General features: G+C 40.6%; 1 protein-coding gene across 1 annotated transcript in view; it reads right to left on the reverse strand.

Moving 5' to 3' along the window:
* Window positions 1-16,059, reverse strand: part of slc18b1 (solute carrier family 18 member B1) — a 47,135-nt gene that overhangs the window by 7,941 nt on the left and 23,135 nt on the right. The window contains exons 6-9 of the mRNA XM_063040390.1: window positions 13,584-13,740; window positions 10,875-11,011; window positions 7,132-7,233; window positions 573-664 (exon numbers count right to left, since the gene is read on the reverse strand). Of these exons, the coding sequence (XP_062896460.1) occupies window positions 573-664; window positions 7,132-7,233; window positions 10,875-11,011; window positions 13,584-13,740 (488 nt within the window). The remainder of the gene's footprint in view (window positions 1-572; window positions 665-7,131; window positions 7,234-10,874; window positions 11,012-13,583; window positions 13,741-16,059) is intronic.

Here is a 16,059-nt window from a genome sequence, read left to right on the forward strand (position 1 = left end):
GCAATGGTGGCCAAATCACTGCCCATCTGCTCCTGGCTTCCAGCTCCCCTCCTCTCGCCTACTCCAAATCCACTTAAGATTTATTATGAGGTAAAAATGACCATACTTTATTGACTCCACATTCAAAGTGCTGTATAGATATCCTGACTTTTCTAATAAAAAAGTCTCTGCAAAGGTTGCATTGATGCAATCCTTGAAATCAAAGATGTGGTATAATTCTGGGCTATTTCTCACTCTAAGGACTGATGAAAAATTTTAAAACGTAGATTTGGAATTTATATCTTTTTCAAACCAGTGGCAAAGTAAGTATGCTGCTCAGAAGGTTCCATGGCATGGAAAATTTAAATTTTGCTCATAGGGTGTTAATGTCCTTACAAAACTAATAGTTCTCCTTCAGTGTTATGTGTACATGGTAGATGACTGAAAGTCTCTGTTAACAAACTTGTTAAAAGCTTCATGGGCAATTTTATGGATACTGGAGAGTAGAAAGCCACTGATTCACTGCTCATAGCAAATTCCCAATAGTGCTACAAATAAACAAACCTATGGAGACAATAAAATTAAATACCTACCTCTTAATGTGAAAAATGGGTGCTGGCCCCAATAACAGAAAGCTCAATGCAATCATCCAACTTCCAACAAACACCAGCCCTGTTCTAATTCTCTGGAGTTGGGGAAAGAAGGAAAATACAAAAAAGACAAAATGAGAACCCTCAATTCCTCGTATGAGTTCTAGACTACGTCATTAGAATTTCAAGGTACAAGCATCTACATACTATACCAATGTGCTACATGTGTATGCTTGGTGATAGGATGTAATGTTCCCGTTTCAAAGTCAATTAGTAGAAGTAGGATTCAATCCTTACATTTCAATCTAATTCGTGTCGTCAAATCAACTTAGCCTGTCTGAATGAACTGTGCAATCAAAGATGTAACTTTCTATCCTACTGGTGGTCAATGGGTTAAAAGGCACGAAAAGAAATCATTGTGGTCAACTAGAAGGGAAAACGCATTAGGAAGCAATCCCGAAGTCTACACCAAAATAACAGGTCAAAGAGAAATTGTTTATGGTTACTTTCTTCTTATGGTTGGAGTTTGACATCAGCCGATTGCTAAATATCACAAACAGGTGAAGATATTTCATTAAACAATAGATATCTTATAAATTTTCACACAGTATGGAGGTACCAAGTGATACTTAAGAGTTAAGCCCCATTTTATTTTGACAAAATGCATACCATATCAGTCCTTCACAATTACAAAATAAAGAGAATGCATTAGATGGTGATAGGCCAAATAACAGAAAATAATCATCATAAAATTAACATTTTCTTTTCGAACAATGATATAGTGTAGCACATTTTGAGGTATTTGCGTTTTAATTTCATTGTTTCAGGTTTGACTTTTTGCTGTAACTGTTAATTGCTCCACAAGGGGTTTCAACAGCCTACTTCATTCCATCCCACTCATTAGCATAGTCTCCACCCAGCTAATATACTTTACAAAGGCCTGCATTGAGCATAAATCTTCTGTTATGTATGATACAGAGGTGACTATACAGTACTCATAAAGTACTTGGTTAGCTGAACGACACTGCTTCACATTCTGAGTCATGAAAAATACTGTCTTTCCATTAAAAACCCCAAGGTTGTCAGTTGCACTGAGACAACAAAACTGTACATTTTGTTTACACAGGCAAGCTTAGAGCTACAAAGCTTATAGCTGAAGACATGCCAGTGGCAGAGCCCAATCCAAGCAAGTAGATCATTTCTAGATGCACAACCTGAACATCCAGGAGTACAAAAACAAATCTTGCAAATATTTAAACTAGCTAGCTTATTTCAACTGTACAAACAGGGAATGGTCAAAGACTGCAGCTTTTGTAACAATGTCCAATGTAATAGGGATGTAAAAGTAGTTGCAATACCTATCATGATGTATATCACAGTAGCACAGAGGGCTCGTCCACTGAAGAAGTGTTGGGTAGAGCTCGGGAGTAAGAAAGATGTAATCACTATGATGGAGTCATACTGTAGGCCTTCCAATAATCCCACAGATGACAGAGGAACAGGTGTGCACGCAGATTGTGGAAAGAGGTGAGAGCAACAGGATTGTTCTAGTGGTAACTTCCCCAATACTGACTGGAAGTTAGACTGACCAGAATTTGTTTGGTGCATCCAGGAGGGTTTCTTGAAATAATATGTCATTTGTCCAACCAGGAAACATGCTTTACCATACGTCATATTGGAAATGAGTCTGGTAAAGGAACATAGAACACAGTACGTACAGCACAGAAACAAGCCCCTCTGTCTGTACCAATCATGATGCCAAATTAAACTAACTACATCTGACTGCACATAATCTATCAGCGTCCATTCCCTGTATGTTAATGTGTCTGTCCAAATAAACATAACTATCATATCTGCTTTTGCATGTTTCAGGCACCCAGTACTTTTTGTGTCAAAAAATAAACTTTCCTCGCACACCTCCACTCATCCTAAAGCTATAACCTGCAATATTTTGACATTTCCACTGTGGGAACGACTCTGACCATCTATCCTACCTGTGTCAACTCTATCTACCCTATATACAGTTGAAGTGGGAAGTTTACATACACTTAGTTGAAGTAATTAAAACTCGTCGTTTAACCACTCCACAGATTTCATATTAGCAAACTATAGTTTTGGCAAGACATTGAGGACATCTACTTTGTGCATGACACGAGTAATTTTTCCAACAATTGTTTAGAGACAGGTTATTTCACTTTTAATTAACTATATCACAATTCCAGTGGTCAGAGGTTTTCAAACAAAACCAAACAAAATCAGCCAAGACCACAGAAAAAAAAACTGTGGAGCTCCACAAGTCTGGTTGATCCTTGGGAGCAATTTCTAAACGCCTGAAGGCACCATGCAGCCGTCATACTGCTCAGGAAGGAGACACATTCTCTCTCTCTCTCTCGAGATGAACATACTTTGGTGCGAAAAGTGCAAATCAATCCCTCAACAACAGCAAAGGACCTTGTGAAGATGCTAGAGGAAACAGGGAGACAAGTATCTATATCCACAATAAAACAAGTCCTATAATCGACATAAACTGAAAGACTGCTCCAAAACCACCATAAAAAAAACCAGACTACAGTTTGCAAGTGCACATGGGGACAAAGATCTTACCTTTTGGAGAAATGTCCTCTGGTCTGATGAAACAAAAATGGAACTGATTGGCCATAATGACTATCGTTATGCTTGGAGGAAAAAGGGTGAGGCTTGCAAGCCAAAGAACACCATCCCAACCGTGAAGCATGGGGGTGGCAGCATCATGTTGTGGGGGTCCTTTGCTGCAGGAGAGACCGGTGCACTTCACAAAATAGATAGCATCATGAGGAAGGGAAATTATGTGAATATATTGAAGCAACATCTCAAGACATCAGCCAGTAAGTTAAAGCTCGGTTGCAATTAGGTCTTCCAAATGGACAATGACCCCAAGCATTCCTCCAAAGTTGTAGCAAAATTACTTAAGGACAACAAAGTCAAGGTATTGGAGTGGCAATCACACAGCCCTGGCCTCACTGAAAAAGCATGTGCCGCAAAGGAGGCCAACATACCTGACTCAGTTACACCAGTTCTATCTGGAGGAATGGAACAAAATTCCAGCAACTTACCGTGAGAGGCTTGTGGAAGGTGACCCAAAATGTTTGACCCAAGTTAAACAATTTAAAGGCAATACTACCAAATACTAACAAAGTGTATGTAAACTTCTAACCCACTGGGAATGTGATGAAAGAAATAAAAGCTGAAATAAATCATTCTCTCTATTATTCTGACATTTCACATTCTTAAAATAAAGTTGTGATCCTAACTGACCTAAGACAGGGAATGTTTTCTAGGATTAAATGTCAGGAATTGAGAAAAACTGAGTTTAAATGTTTTTGGCTAAGGTGTACATAAACTTCCGACTTCAACCATATCTTAATGGGAGAGCATTTTGGAAATAGTGATCATAAGATAGTTATGGATGGAAGAGCCATGCACCTGTTCTCTATCTGCACTGTATTTTAAGTTGCATGTTTATTATAGTAACTAGGCACAAGCGGGGGCGTGATAAAAGTGAAGGGAATAAGTTACGTATTTGCGCTTTGCTCGGCGCAGTTTGGAGCTGCAGTCTGTCTGATGTCATATCTTTTGTTGCGCTTCAAAACTGCATGTTTGTAAATACATATCTTTGATTTTTGGAACGATCATTACTGGAGTGAATGAAACGCATGTCATACAAGTATAACAAATCTGTGGGGGATGCCAGCAGCAGCAGCAATCGGTTTGTTTGAATTGCCACTACAATAGATAAGATTAAGAAAAGACCTTGGGGAAAGTAGTAAACTGGAGGAAGGCTAATTACAACAGTATTAGGGAAGAGCAAGGGGAAGTAGATTGGGAGAAGCTGTTATCGGGTAAGTCCACATCTGATTTGTGGGAGTTGTTTAAAGGCCAGCTTAATGGAAGAGCATTCAGGACTAACATGTTCCTGCAGGAAAGAATGACGAGGATGAGAAGATTCAGAACTTTGGATGGCGAAAGATGGTGTCAAAAAGAAAGCATATGTAAGGTTTAGGAAGCTGAAATCAGATAGTGCCCTTGGTGAAGTTAAAGGAGGCAGAAAAGAACTTAGAAAGGGAATCTGAAGGTTGCAAACAGGACATAAAATGTCCTTGGTGAGTAGGATTAAGTTGAATGTCAAGGCATTTTCTATACTGTATATATTATAAAGGAAAGAGTAGAAAGGAAGAGTGAATAACCACTCAATGCCTGGAGCCAGAGAAATTGGGCAAGATACCAAATGAGTACTTTGCATTGGTATTCCCCAAGAAGATGGACATGAAGGATAGAGAAATCAAAGAGAAGCCTGCTGATATTCCAAGACATATTGACATCACAGAGGAAATTGGTGTAGCTCATTTGAAGAACATTAAGATGAAGGAATTCCCATGGGCAGATAGGATCTATCCCAGGTTATCAAGAGAAGCAAAAGGCCTGATTGCTGGAGCATTTTTAAGAGACCCTTTCTAGCTACAGAATAATTGCCAATATTATTCCTCTGTTTAAGAAGGGAAATACGGACAAACCAGGAATGTATAGACTGCCGAACCTTGCCTCAATGATAGGGATATTACTGGAGAAGATTCTTAGGGATAGGCTTTACTTACATCTGGAAATCCATGCACTTATTATGATAAGTCAATGTGATTTTCAGCATGGCAGATCATGTCTTACAAATTTGATTGCATTTGTTTTTAAGAAAGGTGACACAAATTGATGAGGGTGTTGTCTACATGGACTGCAGTGAAGCATTCGACAACACCCCTCAAGGAAGGCTGATCCAGAAGTTAAGACATGGGTTCCACAGACACAAGATAGATCGAATTCAAAATTGACTTGGTCTTAATAAAGAGAGGATAGTGGTGGCACATGGGCCAAGTGGTTAAGGCATTTGTCTAGTGATTTGAAGGTCACTAGTTTGAGCCTTGGCTGGGGCTGCATGTGTGACCTTGAGCAAGGCACTTAGCCACACATTGGTCTGCAACGATACCGGTGCCAAGCTGAATGAGTCCTAATGGGTCCCTTGGACAACACTGGTGGCGTGGAGAGGGGAGACTTGCAGCATGGGCAACTGCTGGTCTTCCATACAACCTTGCCCAGGCCTGCGCCCTGGAAACCTTCCAAGGCACAAATCTATGATCTCATGAGACTAATGGATGCCTATATATTAAAAAGGGGTGGAGGAGAGTTATTCTTACTGGGTGGGGTGTCTGTGACCTGTGCTGGTATCTCGATTGTGACAGTTGGACATGGGCTGATTAGCAAGTTCATAGATGACATGAAAATTGGTGCCAATGTGGATAATGAGGAAAGTTGCCAAATGATGTAGCAGGACATAAATTAATTGGAAATATGGGTGGAGAAATGGGAGATGGAGTATAATCCAGGTAAGTAAGAGGTATTGCATGTTGGGTGGTCAAATGTAAGAGAAAAGCATACAGTAAATGGCAGGAGAATTTGAAGCATCAATCCGCAGAGGGATCTTGGGGTATAAGTCCACAGCTCACTGAAAGTGGCCATACAAGTTAATATGATGATAAAGATGTCAAAAGGCACACTTGTCTTTATCATATGAGGCATATAATGCAAATGTTACAGGAGTATAAAATTTTCGGTTCGGCCACATTTGGTGTATTGCGTGCAGTTCTGGTAAATATATTATAGGAAGGATGCAGAGGCGCAGAAGTTAGTGCAAATGATTCACCAGGCAGAAAAGTATTAGCTATAAGTGAGGTTGGATATACTTGGGTTGCTTTCTCTGGAGCATCGGAAGCTGAGGTATGATCTGATAGGAGATATAAAATTATGAGAGGCACAGATAGTGAAGATAGTCTTTATTCCAACTAAAGAAGTGGCAAATATTTAGAAGGCATAGTTTTAAAAGGCGAGAAGGGAAAAGTTTTTGTTTTGTCTTACAAAGTTGTAGCAGGTGCCAGGAACACACTGACAGGAGAGGTGATGGAACAAAATATTATGTTCATGTTAGGAGCAAATGAAGCCTCCATCCAAAGCATTGCTTGTAAGTTAATGTTAAATCATTTAGAAGTTAAGCTGAAGATATCAATCAGATTTTGCAAAAATAGAATGTTGAGTTTATTAGACACTAACCTACATGCTAATGGTTTACACGTTACTTACCTGTAGTATTTACTTGTCGGAATCTTAAAATATTTGCCTGCAGGAAACTTAGCTGAGTTCTTACTGAGTTCTGTCTATATCTACTTGTGTGAATGGAGCAGTGGAGTGACTGTACTTTATTTTGTTGTTTTAATTTCACTCCTTATTCACTATGTCATGCCATTGAGACTGCAATAAAACCAAGGAGCTAGGAGGCTATACCCTGACTCTCATGTCTTTTTTTGAATAGAATTTGGCTGACTCTCTAGTTAATGTTACAACACCTCAGCAAAGGCAGTACAGAAGTTATGACTTTTTAAAAATTTCTGTAACAAGCATGTTAGATTTCTTGAAGGCCATCAAAAAATCAATTGAATAAAAGGAATTTATTACGGATATCAAAGCTAGTGTGCATACTTACAGGTACTTTATCAGACAGATATCCAAGAAGTGGGGCAGATACTGCATAAGTCACAGAATGCCCCAGGAATACCAGTCCCACAAATCCAGTACTTAATTTGAACTGAAGAACATAAAAGCATGTTTTACAGTCAGAGCTGCACAAATCAGATGCAGTGCTAAGTCAATAGTATTTAAAAAGCAACTAGTTAAACAAGCTATATTGGAATGACCTATAAACTGTGCTACTTATGAAATTGAAAAGAAGTAATTTATCCAGGATATCTGTTCTACTTTACTTCATACTTTTATCAGAAAAGTAAAAGGCAATTGTCCTCAACTTGAAAGAATACTCTTGAAAATGAGGAATCAAACAATTTCACCTTGTGTGTAGTTTATGCAAGTGTACATATAAGTACACTGCAACAGAAAATGCTTGAGATCGCTCATTCTAAAACCTACAGAGAGTAAAGCTTTGAGAGTTCAAACAATATATGGAATCTGAGAGTTGAACAACACAGAAACCGGCAGTTTGGCTCTCCATATTCATGCCAGTCTTTTCACCCAGCTACACTAATCCTATTTGCATGCTTTAGGCACACATCTTTCTATGTTATCGCCTCTTCTGTTTGTGAATTCCAATTATCAACCACAATGCTCAAAAAATACTTCAGAATCAGGTTTTTATTAACCATGTCTTATATAATGTGAAATTTGTTGTTTTGTACAGTGCACAGTACAGCACAGCCATACAATATACAGACTTAGTTATTATAAATTATAAAACACTGTAAATAGTGCAAAATAAAGGAATAATGAAGTAGTATTCAGGACTGTTCATAAATCTGATAGCAGAGGGGAAGAAACACTTGGCCATGGAGAGGCAAACTGCCTGTTTCTGAACTGTCAAATGTGGGTCTTCAGGCTCCTGTACCTCCTCCCTGATGAAAAGAGAAGCGGCTATGATCCAAATGGTCCCTTCTTAAGGCACTGCTTCTTGACGATGTCCTCAAAGGTAGGAAGGGTTGCGCCTGTGATGGAGTCTACAACCATCTGCAGCCTCCTGTGATGCTCTGCATTGGAGCCTCCATACCAAGCTATGGTTGAACCAGTCAGAATTCTTCCGCCCATACACTTACAGAAATTTGCAAGTTTTTGGTGACAGACTAAATCCCCACACACAACCTCCAAACAAACAGCAGATACTGGAGCGCCTTATTTGTGACTGCATCAATGTGTGGCCTTCGAGCCCGCCGACCCCCCCCCGATCCACTTGAATACTCCTTTCCTCCCAACTTAAACCCAAGCCTTTTTGTTCTTGGTATCCTCACCATGGGAAAAAGATTCCCACTAGCTACCCTGCCTGTGCCTCTCATAATTTTATATACATCTATCAGGTCATCCATCAGCCTCTTTCACTCCAGGAGAAACAAATTCAGCCTATCGAACCTCTCCCACAATTAGCGCCACAATTGACCTCTAGATCGGTATGTGTGGGGGTTGTACATTCTCCCTTTGATGGCTTGGGTATCCTCCAGGTGCTTCGGTTTCCTTCCAGATCTCAAATGGTGAATGTTATTAGATTAATCAACCACCATAATTGAGTCCTAATGCTTCGGCTTTATAGGCATCGGGCAAAGCACATCTGGACTATTGTGAATAATTACAGGCCCCTTAAAGAAGATATAATGTGCTGGCATTGGACAGAGTCCAGAGGAGGTTCGTGAGAATAATCCTGGGAATGTAAGGTTTAACATACGAGGAGTGTTTGGTGGATCTGAGCCTGTACTCACTGGAGTTTAGAAGAATGAGGGAAAAACCTCAATGAAACCTGCCAAATATTAAAAGACCTGGATAGACTAGACATGGAGAATACATACTGATTGTACACATGTATGTACTGATCTTACTTCATCTACCAGTCAGATCCACATGGCTCACTTCCCAGCTTCCTCTGCTCCTCCTTGCAGTAAGTTCCCCATTCCTACCAAATAAAGATTTTCCCAATAATTGATTACTGGATATATAAATGACTATCTAATCACTTATGAACTTGAATTTTAGATTTATCACCTACAGAAACACTTCCTTCATGATTATTTTGTCACATCATTTAAAGTTCTCTAACACAGTCATTACTAGCCTCTTCATTTTTCCCCACTCTACTTAGTTGTATGCCCTCAGTTATGGCATCGCTCATGTGAATCCTTCATAATTCCATAGAAACGTAGAAAACCTACAGCACAATACAGGCCCTTCGGCCACAAAGCTGTGCTGATCATGTCCTTACCTTAGAACTACCTAGGCTTACCCATGGCCCTCTATTTTTCTAAGCTTCATGTACTTATCCAGGAGTCTCTTAAAAGACCCCATCGTTTCTGCCTCCAGCACCACCACCTGCAGCCCATTCCACACACTCACCAGTCTCTGCGTAAAAAACTTACCCCTGACATCTCCTCTGTACCTACTTCCAAGCATCCTCATGTGCTAGCCATTTCAGCCCTGGGAAAAAGCCTCTGACTATCCACACGATCAATGCCTCTCAAACTTGTACATGTCTATCAGGTCACCTCTCATCCTCTGTCCCTCCAAGGAGAAAAGGCCAAGTTCACTCAACCTATTCTCATAAGGTATGCTCCCCAATCCAGGCAATATCCTTGTTAATCTCCTCTGCACCCTTTCTATGGTTTCCACGTCCTTCCTGTAGTGAGGCAACCAGAATTGAGCACAGTACTCCAAGTGGGGTCTGACCAGGGTCTTATATAGCTGCAACACTACCTCTTGGCTCTTAAACTCAATTCTGCGGTTGATGAAGGCCAATGCACCGTATGCCTTCTTAACCACAGAGTCAACCTGCATAGCAGCTTTAAGTGTCCTGTGGACTTAGACCCCAAGATCCTTCTGATCCTCCACACTGCCAGCAGTCTTACCATTAATGCTATATCCTGCCATCATATTTGACCTACCAAAATGAACCACCTCACATTTATCTGGGTTGAACTCCATCTGCCACTTCTCAGCCCAGTTTTGCATCCTATCAATGTCCTGCTGTAACCTCTGACAGCCCTCCACACTATCCTCAACACCACCAACCTTTGTGTCATCAGCAAATTTACTAACCCATCCCTCCACTTCCTCATTCAAGTCATTTATAAAAATCACGAAGAGTAGGGGTCCCAGAACAGATCCCTGAGGCACACTACTGGTCACCAACCTCCATGCAGAATATATCCATCTACAACCACTCTTTGCCTTCTGTGGGCAAGCCAGTTCTGGATCCACAAAGCAATGTCCCCTTGGATTCCATGTCTCCTTACTTTCTCAATAAGCCTTGCATGGGGTACCTCATCAAATGTCTATAAGCATTTCAATATTTTTTCTTTACCTTATCCTTAATATGAAAGACAGGAATGTGCAGATTTTATGAAAAAAGCAATATGATGGCTTTTTGTGGGCAATGCCCTGATACTGTCTAAAAATCTCTGTCAAAGCTCTGTCTTGAGCATTTGAGCAGCACAGTCACCCAGATTTCCGCTACTCTTTGAGAGGGAAAACTCTTTGTTGTTTCACTTCTCAGTGGCCTTGCTCTAAATTTAATACATCGCTCCCTTGTTCTGGAGGAACAATCTTGAAGAAATGATTTGCTTCTAACCAGGCATATCATTTTCGCTTTTTCAAAAACTGAGTTAGTCCACTTCTCAACTCTTGGAACATGAAAGTAAATGGAAGGTAAACAACACACAGGAGTTCTTAAAAAAAAAGTACCTTATCAATAACAAACAGTGATATTGTGGGATCCAGGAATCCAATACATGAACTTATGGAAAATATAATCATGGACATTAAAGTTACTTTAGGGATTAAAATCAGCTTCCATAAACTGGAATTACTGGCAACTCCATCTGAAAATAAAGAACATTAGTTACAACATATGAATACCAACAGTTAAAATATTTGACAATGTCTTTTCTTGCAAGTAGAATAGCCACTGTTACATTCATTCTGTATATCCTAATAATAGCATTTGTACTCAAAATCAAAATGTCAGCTTGGCAATAAGCAATTTGTTTTTTAAATTTCTGCCCCAGTTAACATTGTAATCATTATCCATTAACTGCCCATGTCTTTCAATGGTAACCATAAAACAAATACACTTTCCTCTTATTTACCGAATTTTAAATATTACTCTGTCTTACTTCAGACACAGCTTGCTCATCAATTGCATGTTTATGCCAAACAATGTTAATGATTTCACCATTTGAACACTGGTAACCAGTAGATCTCACCATGCAGCAATCAAGTATTAGTTTAATTTTTTTCTTTTTAATTTGCTATCACCTCTAACCCATTTCCTTGTATTTATGAAATGTTCATAGCAGTTTGAAGTCGCACCTATTATCTGCGGACCATAAAAAACAGACAATGCAAGGGCTCCTGGGTTACAAATGATCCAACTTTATGCAAATTCTCCCAAATGTTTTTAAAACAATGTTCAAGATAGAGATGATGATAATAATAATAATAATGGTTTATGGCAGGGGTCCCCAAACTTTTTTGCACTGCGGACCGGTTTCATATTGACAATATTCTTGCGGACCGGCCGACCGGGGCGGGGGGGGGGGCGGGGGAGGGTAGGGTTGCCAACGGATGAGAGTAGCAGTCAAATACACTGGGTTTACCCCGAGAAAGACTACAATGATCATGAAGCCTTGCGTGGGCACCAGCGCGCATGCATGTACGGTTTTTTTCTACAAATCATTTCTGGCAATTCTGTTCGGGGGATCAGAATCACGACCGGAATATCGATGATAAGTGGCTAATACACTCAATTTCCTTTCTAAAAGGGTTTATCTAATGAATTTAATATTAAACACACAGCGCATATTTTCCTCGCATGAATATAGTGATAAGTCAATTGTTAGGGGAGCTTGAAGTAAATTTTGAACGAACTTCCAGTAGAAGTGGTAGAGGCAGGTTCGATATTATCATTTAAAGAAAAATTGGATAGCTATATGGACAGGAAAGGATTGGAGGGTTAAGGGCTGAGTGCAGTTCGGTGGGACTAGGTGATAGTAGCGTTCGGCACGGACTAGAAGGGCCGAGATGGCCTGTTTCCACGCTGTAATTGTTAAATGGTTATATAAGTCAATAGCATCATAACATTTTAAGTAACGTTTGGATATTAAACACACAGCGCATATTTCCCCGTATGAACATATAAAATCATTGCAACACACCAATATCACTGAATCAGTGGGAGCCCTGAGCTTGTTTTCTTGCAACAAGACGGTCCGATCGAGGGATGATGGGAGACAGTGATACTCGAAGGGGGTTCCTTATGTCAGGTCTATTCCGCAATTTAGTTTTCGTTGCATTCATTGCAGAGATATGTTGGAAATGGAAGCAACGTTTTCAGTCCCTTCGTGGCTATCTCAGGATTTTTACCCTTGACTTTGATCCAGAATGCCGGCAGAGATGTTATGTCAAACAGACTTTCCAGTCCGCTGTCATTTGCAAGCTTGAGGAGTTGATCTCCTTCCCGCGCTGACATGGATGACGCGCGAGTAATGACCTCGCATGCGTAATGGCTCAACAGTGGGCATGACAAGGAATGAGGAAAGGTGCAGCTGACTCCTATCGCCAGATCATATCGCTTCCTCACGGCCCGGTAGCGCATGCTTTGCGGCCCAGTACCGGTCTACGGCCCGGTGGTTGGGGACCGCTGGTTTATGGTGTTCATTAATGATGGGATACAATATATATTCTGTTTAATTATGGATAGTGTTAGCATGATTATTCAATGAAATGAGATCTATTGCACATACATGTACAACGATACAATACAGGTAACTATCGAAAATGGATGTTTCTGACTTAAGAAAATTTTAGATTAAAGACAATTCTTAGGAATGGAACCCTTACATAACCTGGGGATTGCCTGTAGTTCATTGACTGCAATTCCAATAGACTAGTTCTATTTTTCTCCATTTGGTTTATTGATATACTGATTGAGATTTTTTTTTTTTGTTCCTTCAAATTTCTTTTACTCCCTTAAAGGAGTCATGCAGCAATTGGGTTCGGTTCCAAAGGAACTGGCTACCTATTCTTCTGTTAAATATCATTCTAAGTCTGGGCATCCAGCAATTCAACCAACTGCTTAGCAGTGGAGGAATACGCCAGGTAAATCTTACATCTCTATGTCAGATATGATGAGAACAAGGATCACTGGAAATCAATCAATGCAGAAACTCAGAATAATATGATGGCCCCAGTTTACATTACATTTTTCAGAATAGTTGTGAACTGAATCTATTCAGCTGCTGATCACGTAACCAGTAAGCTCTGCAGTTAACTGGATTAATGGATTTATTGGCTTAAAATGGTTAAAAAAAATTGCCTTTTAATTTGCAAGTAATTTTCAAACTATATAGTCAATAACAGTAAGCTAGAAAAGATGAAAATGCAGAATCTTACCGCATCTTGGTAAAATGCACATGTTCAAAGGTAGCATTAATAAAACCACACATCCCAGCATAACAAAAGGAATCTGATATCCAAATAATTGATACAAATAGCCTCCAATTGGTGGACCCAGTGATAGGCCAAGTCCGGTGAATACTTCCAGAGATCCCTAAGGAAAACAGAGTTTGGAGTTTGCGTTACTGCAGCTTCTATTTCTGGAAATACAGACATCATGAGAAGCAACATACATCACATCGGATCAGGCAAATAGTTCATTCCCTGAGCCAACCTACACAGAGGAAGTGGAAGAGCTCGAGGCCTGATGCCACGAAAGTAATCTCTTGCTTAATGTCAACAAGACAAAGGAGATGGTTATCGACCAGAAAAGCTCAGACCACCTTTTACATCAGCCGTACAGCAGTGGAAACTGCAAATCGCACAGAATTTCGGAGGCACGCAGCAGGCCAGGCAGCATCTAGAAAAAGAGTACAGTCGACATTTCAGGCTGAAACACTGACTGTACCCTTCTCCTAGATGCTGCATGGCCTGCTGAGCTCCTCCAGCATTTTGTGTGTGTTGCTTGGATTGCTAGCACCTGCAGAAACTGCAACCAGTTTTCAAACTTCTGGGAGTGCACAGCTTGCACAACTTCTCACAGTCCCAGAATACTTCCTTCGTAATTAGGAAAGTTCACCAATGCCTCCACTTTCTGAGGCTGAAGAGAGCTGGACTATGCACATCTACATTCACAACCTTCCACAGGTGCGCAGTACAGAGCATTCTAATACACTGTATTACTACATGGTACGGAAACTGCAATGCGTTGAACAGAAATGCTTTACAACGGGCAATCAAAACCGCCCAATGCATCACCAGCACCAACCTACCTGCCAACAGGGATATATATATATATTCAGAAAGGTGCTGGGAAAAGGCCACCCACCCCGACCAGTCCCATCGGGGAGAGTACCAGGATCACCAGGCTCAAAAACAGTTACTTTCCCCAGGCAGCAAGGCTGATCAACAACTCCAAATGTCGAAGTTTAAAGTAAATTTACTATCAAAGAATGTACATGTGACCATATACAACCCTGAGATTAATTTCTTGTGGCTATTTAGAAGAAACCGGTTGGCTGGTGGTGGAGTGGCATCAGCACCAACTTTGATGCAAAAGACAACAAACTGTGAAAATTCAAAAAGAAAATACAAGAAATAATAAATAAGCAGTAAATATCTAGAACACGAGGTGAAGAATCCTTAAAAGTGAGCCGATAGGTTGTGGAAACAGCTCAGTGATGGGTGAGTGAAGTTAAGTGAAGTTATCCCCTTTGGTTCAAGAGCATCATGGCTGAGGGGTAATAATTGTACCTGAACCTGGTGGTTTGGGTCCCGATCTTCTTCCTGATGGCAACACTGAGAAAAGAGCATGGCCGAGGTGGTGGGGGCCCTAATGACAGATGCTGCTTTTCTGCGATGGCACTGTGTATAGGTGCGCTCAGTGGTAGAGTGGGCTTTACCTGTGATGAACTGGCCACCTCTTTTTGTAGGCTTTTCCACTGAAGGCCATTAGCATTTCCATACCAGGATGAAATGTAACCAGTCAATATACCCTCCACCATACATCTAAGGAAGTTTGTGAAAGTTTTAGATGACATGCCGAATCTTCGCAAACTTCTAATAGAGGCGCTGTGGTGATTTCTTTGTAATGGCACTTATGTGCTGGACCCAGGACAGATCCTTTGAAATAACACTGAGGTGTTTAAAGTTGCTGACTTTCTCCATCTCTGATCCTCCAGTGAGGACTGGCTCATGGATCTCCTGAAGTCATTAATCAGCTCCTTGGTCTTGCTGACATTAGTTGAGAGGTTGTTGTCACACCACTCAGCCAGATTTTCAGTCTCCCTCCTAGATGCTGGTTCGTCACAACCTTTGTTTCAGCTACCCACTAATCCACCCCACCACTGCTACTCTTATCATTTCCTGTCAGTCACCTTACGTACAGACACTCCTGCACCCAGTGTCACTTTATGCACATATAATTAATCTATCTTTTATTTATTTATTGTGTTTTTCTACTGTTGTGTTCTTTATCCTAGCATATGCTGCATCAGATCCGGAGTAACAATTTTGTTTTCCTTTACACACGTGTACTATAAATGACATTAAACAATCTTGTACAGGTGTCACTCATTCATTGAGAATTGAGAAGCTGGTTGGTTGTATGATTGCCGGCCGGTGGTGTAGTAGCATCTACACTGGACTTTGAAACGAGTGGGCCTGGGATCAAATCCAGCCGGCTCCTTGCACACTTTCCATTCGTGCTGGGTTGAACATCAATCCAGCAACTTGGCCTTGTAAAAAAACACACAAAATACTAAAGGAACAGCAAGGTTGCCGTCCGATGTGCCAGAAGGTAGGGAGGGGAATAACATAACATTTCCTGTATGAAGACTGCAATGAAGTCGTATCCTGTGCCGCCCTGACTGCC

Source organism: Mobula hypostoma, chromosome 2 (genome assembly GCF_963921235.1).
Source record: "Mobula hypostoma chromosome 2, sMobHyp1.1, whole genome shotgun sequence".
NCBI lineage: Eukaryota > Metazoa > Chordata > Chondrichthyes > Myliobatiformes > Myliobatidae > Mobula > Mobula hypostoma.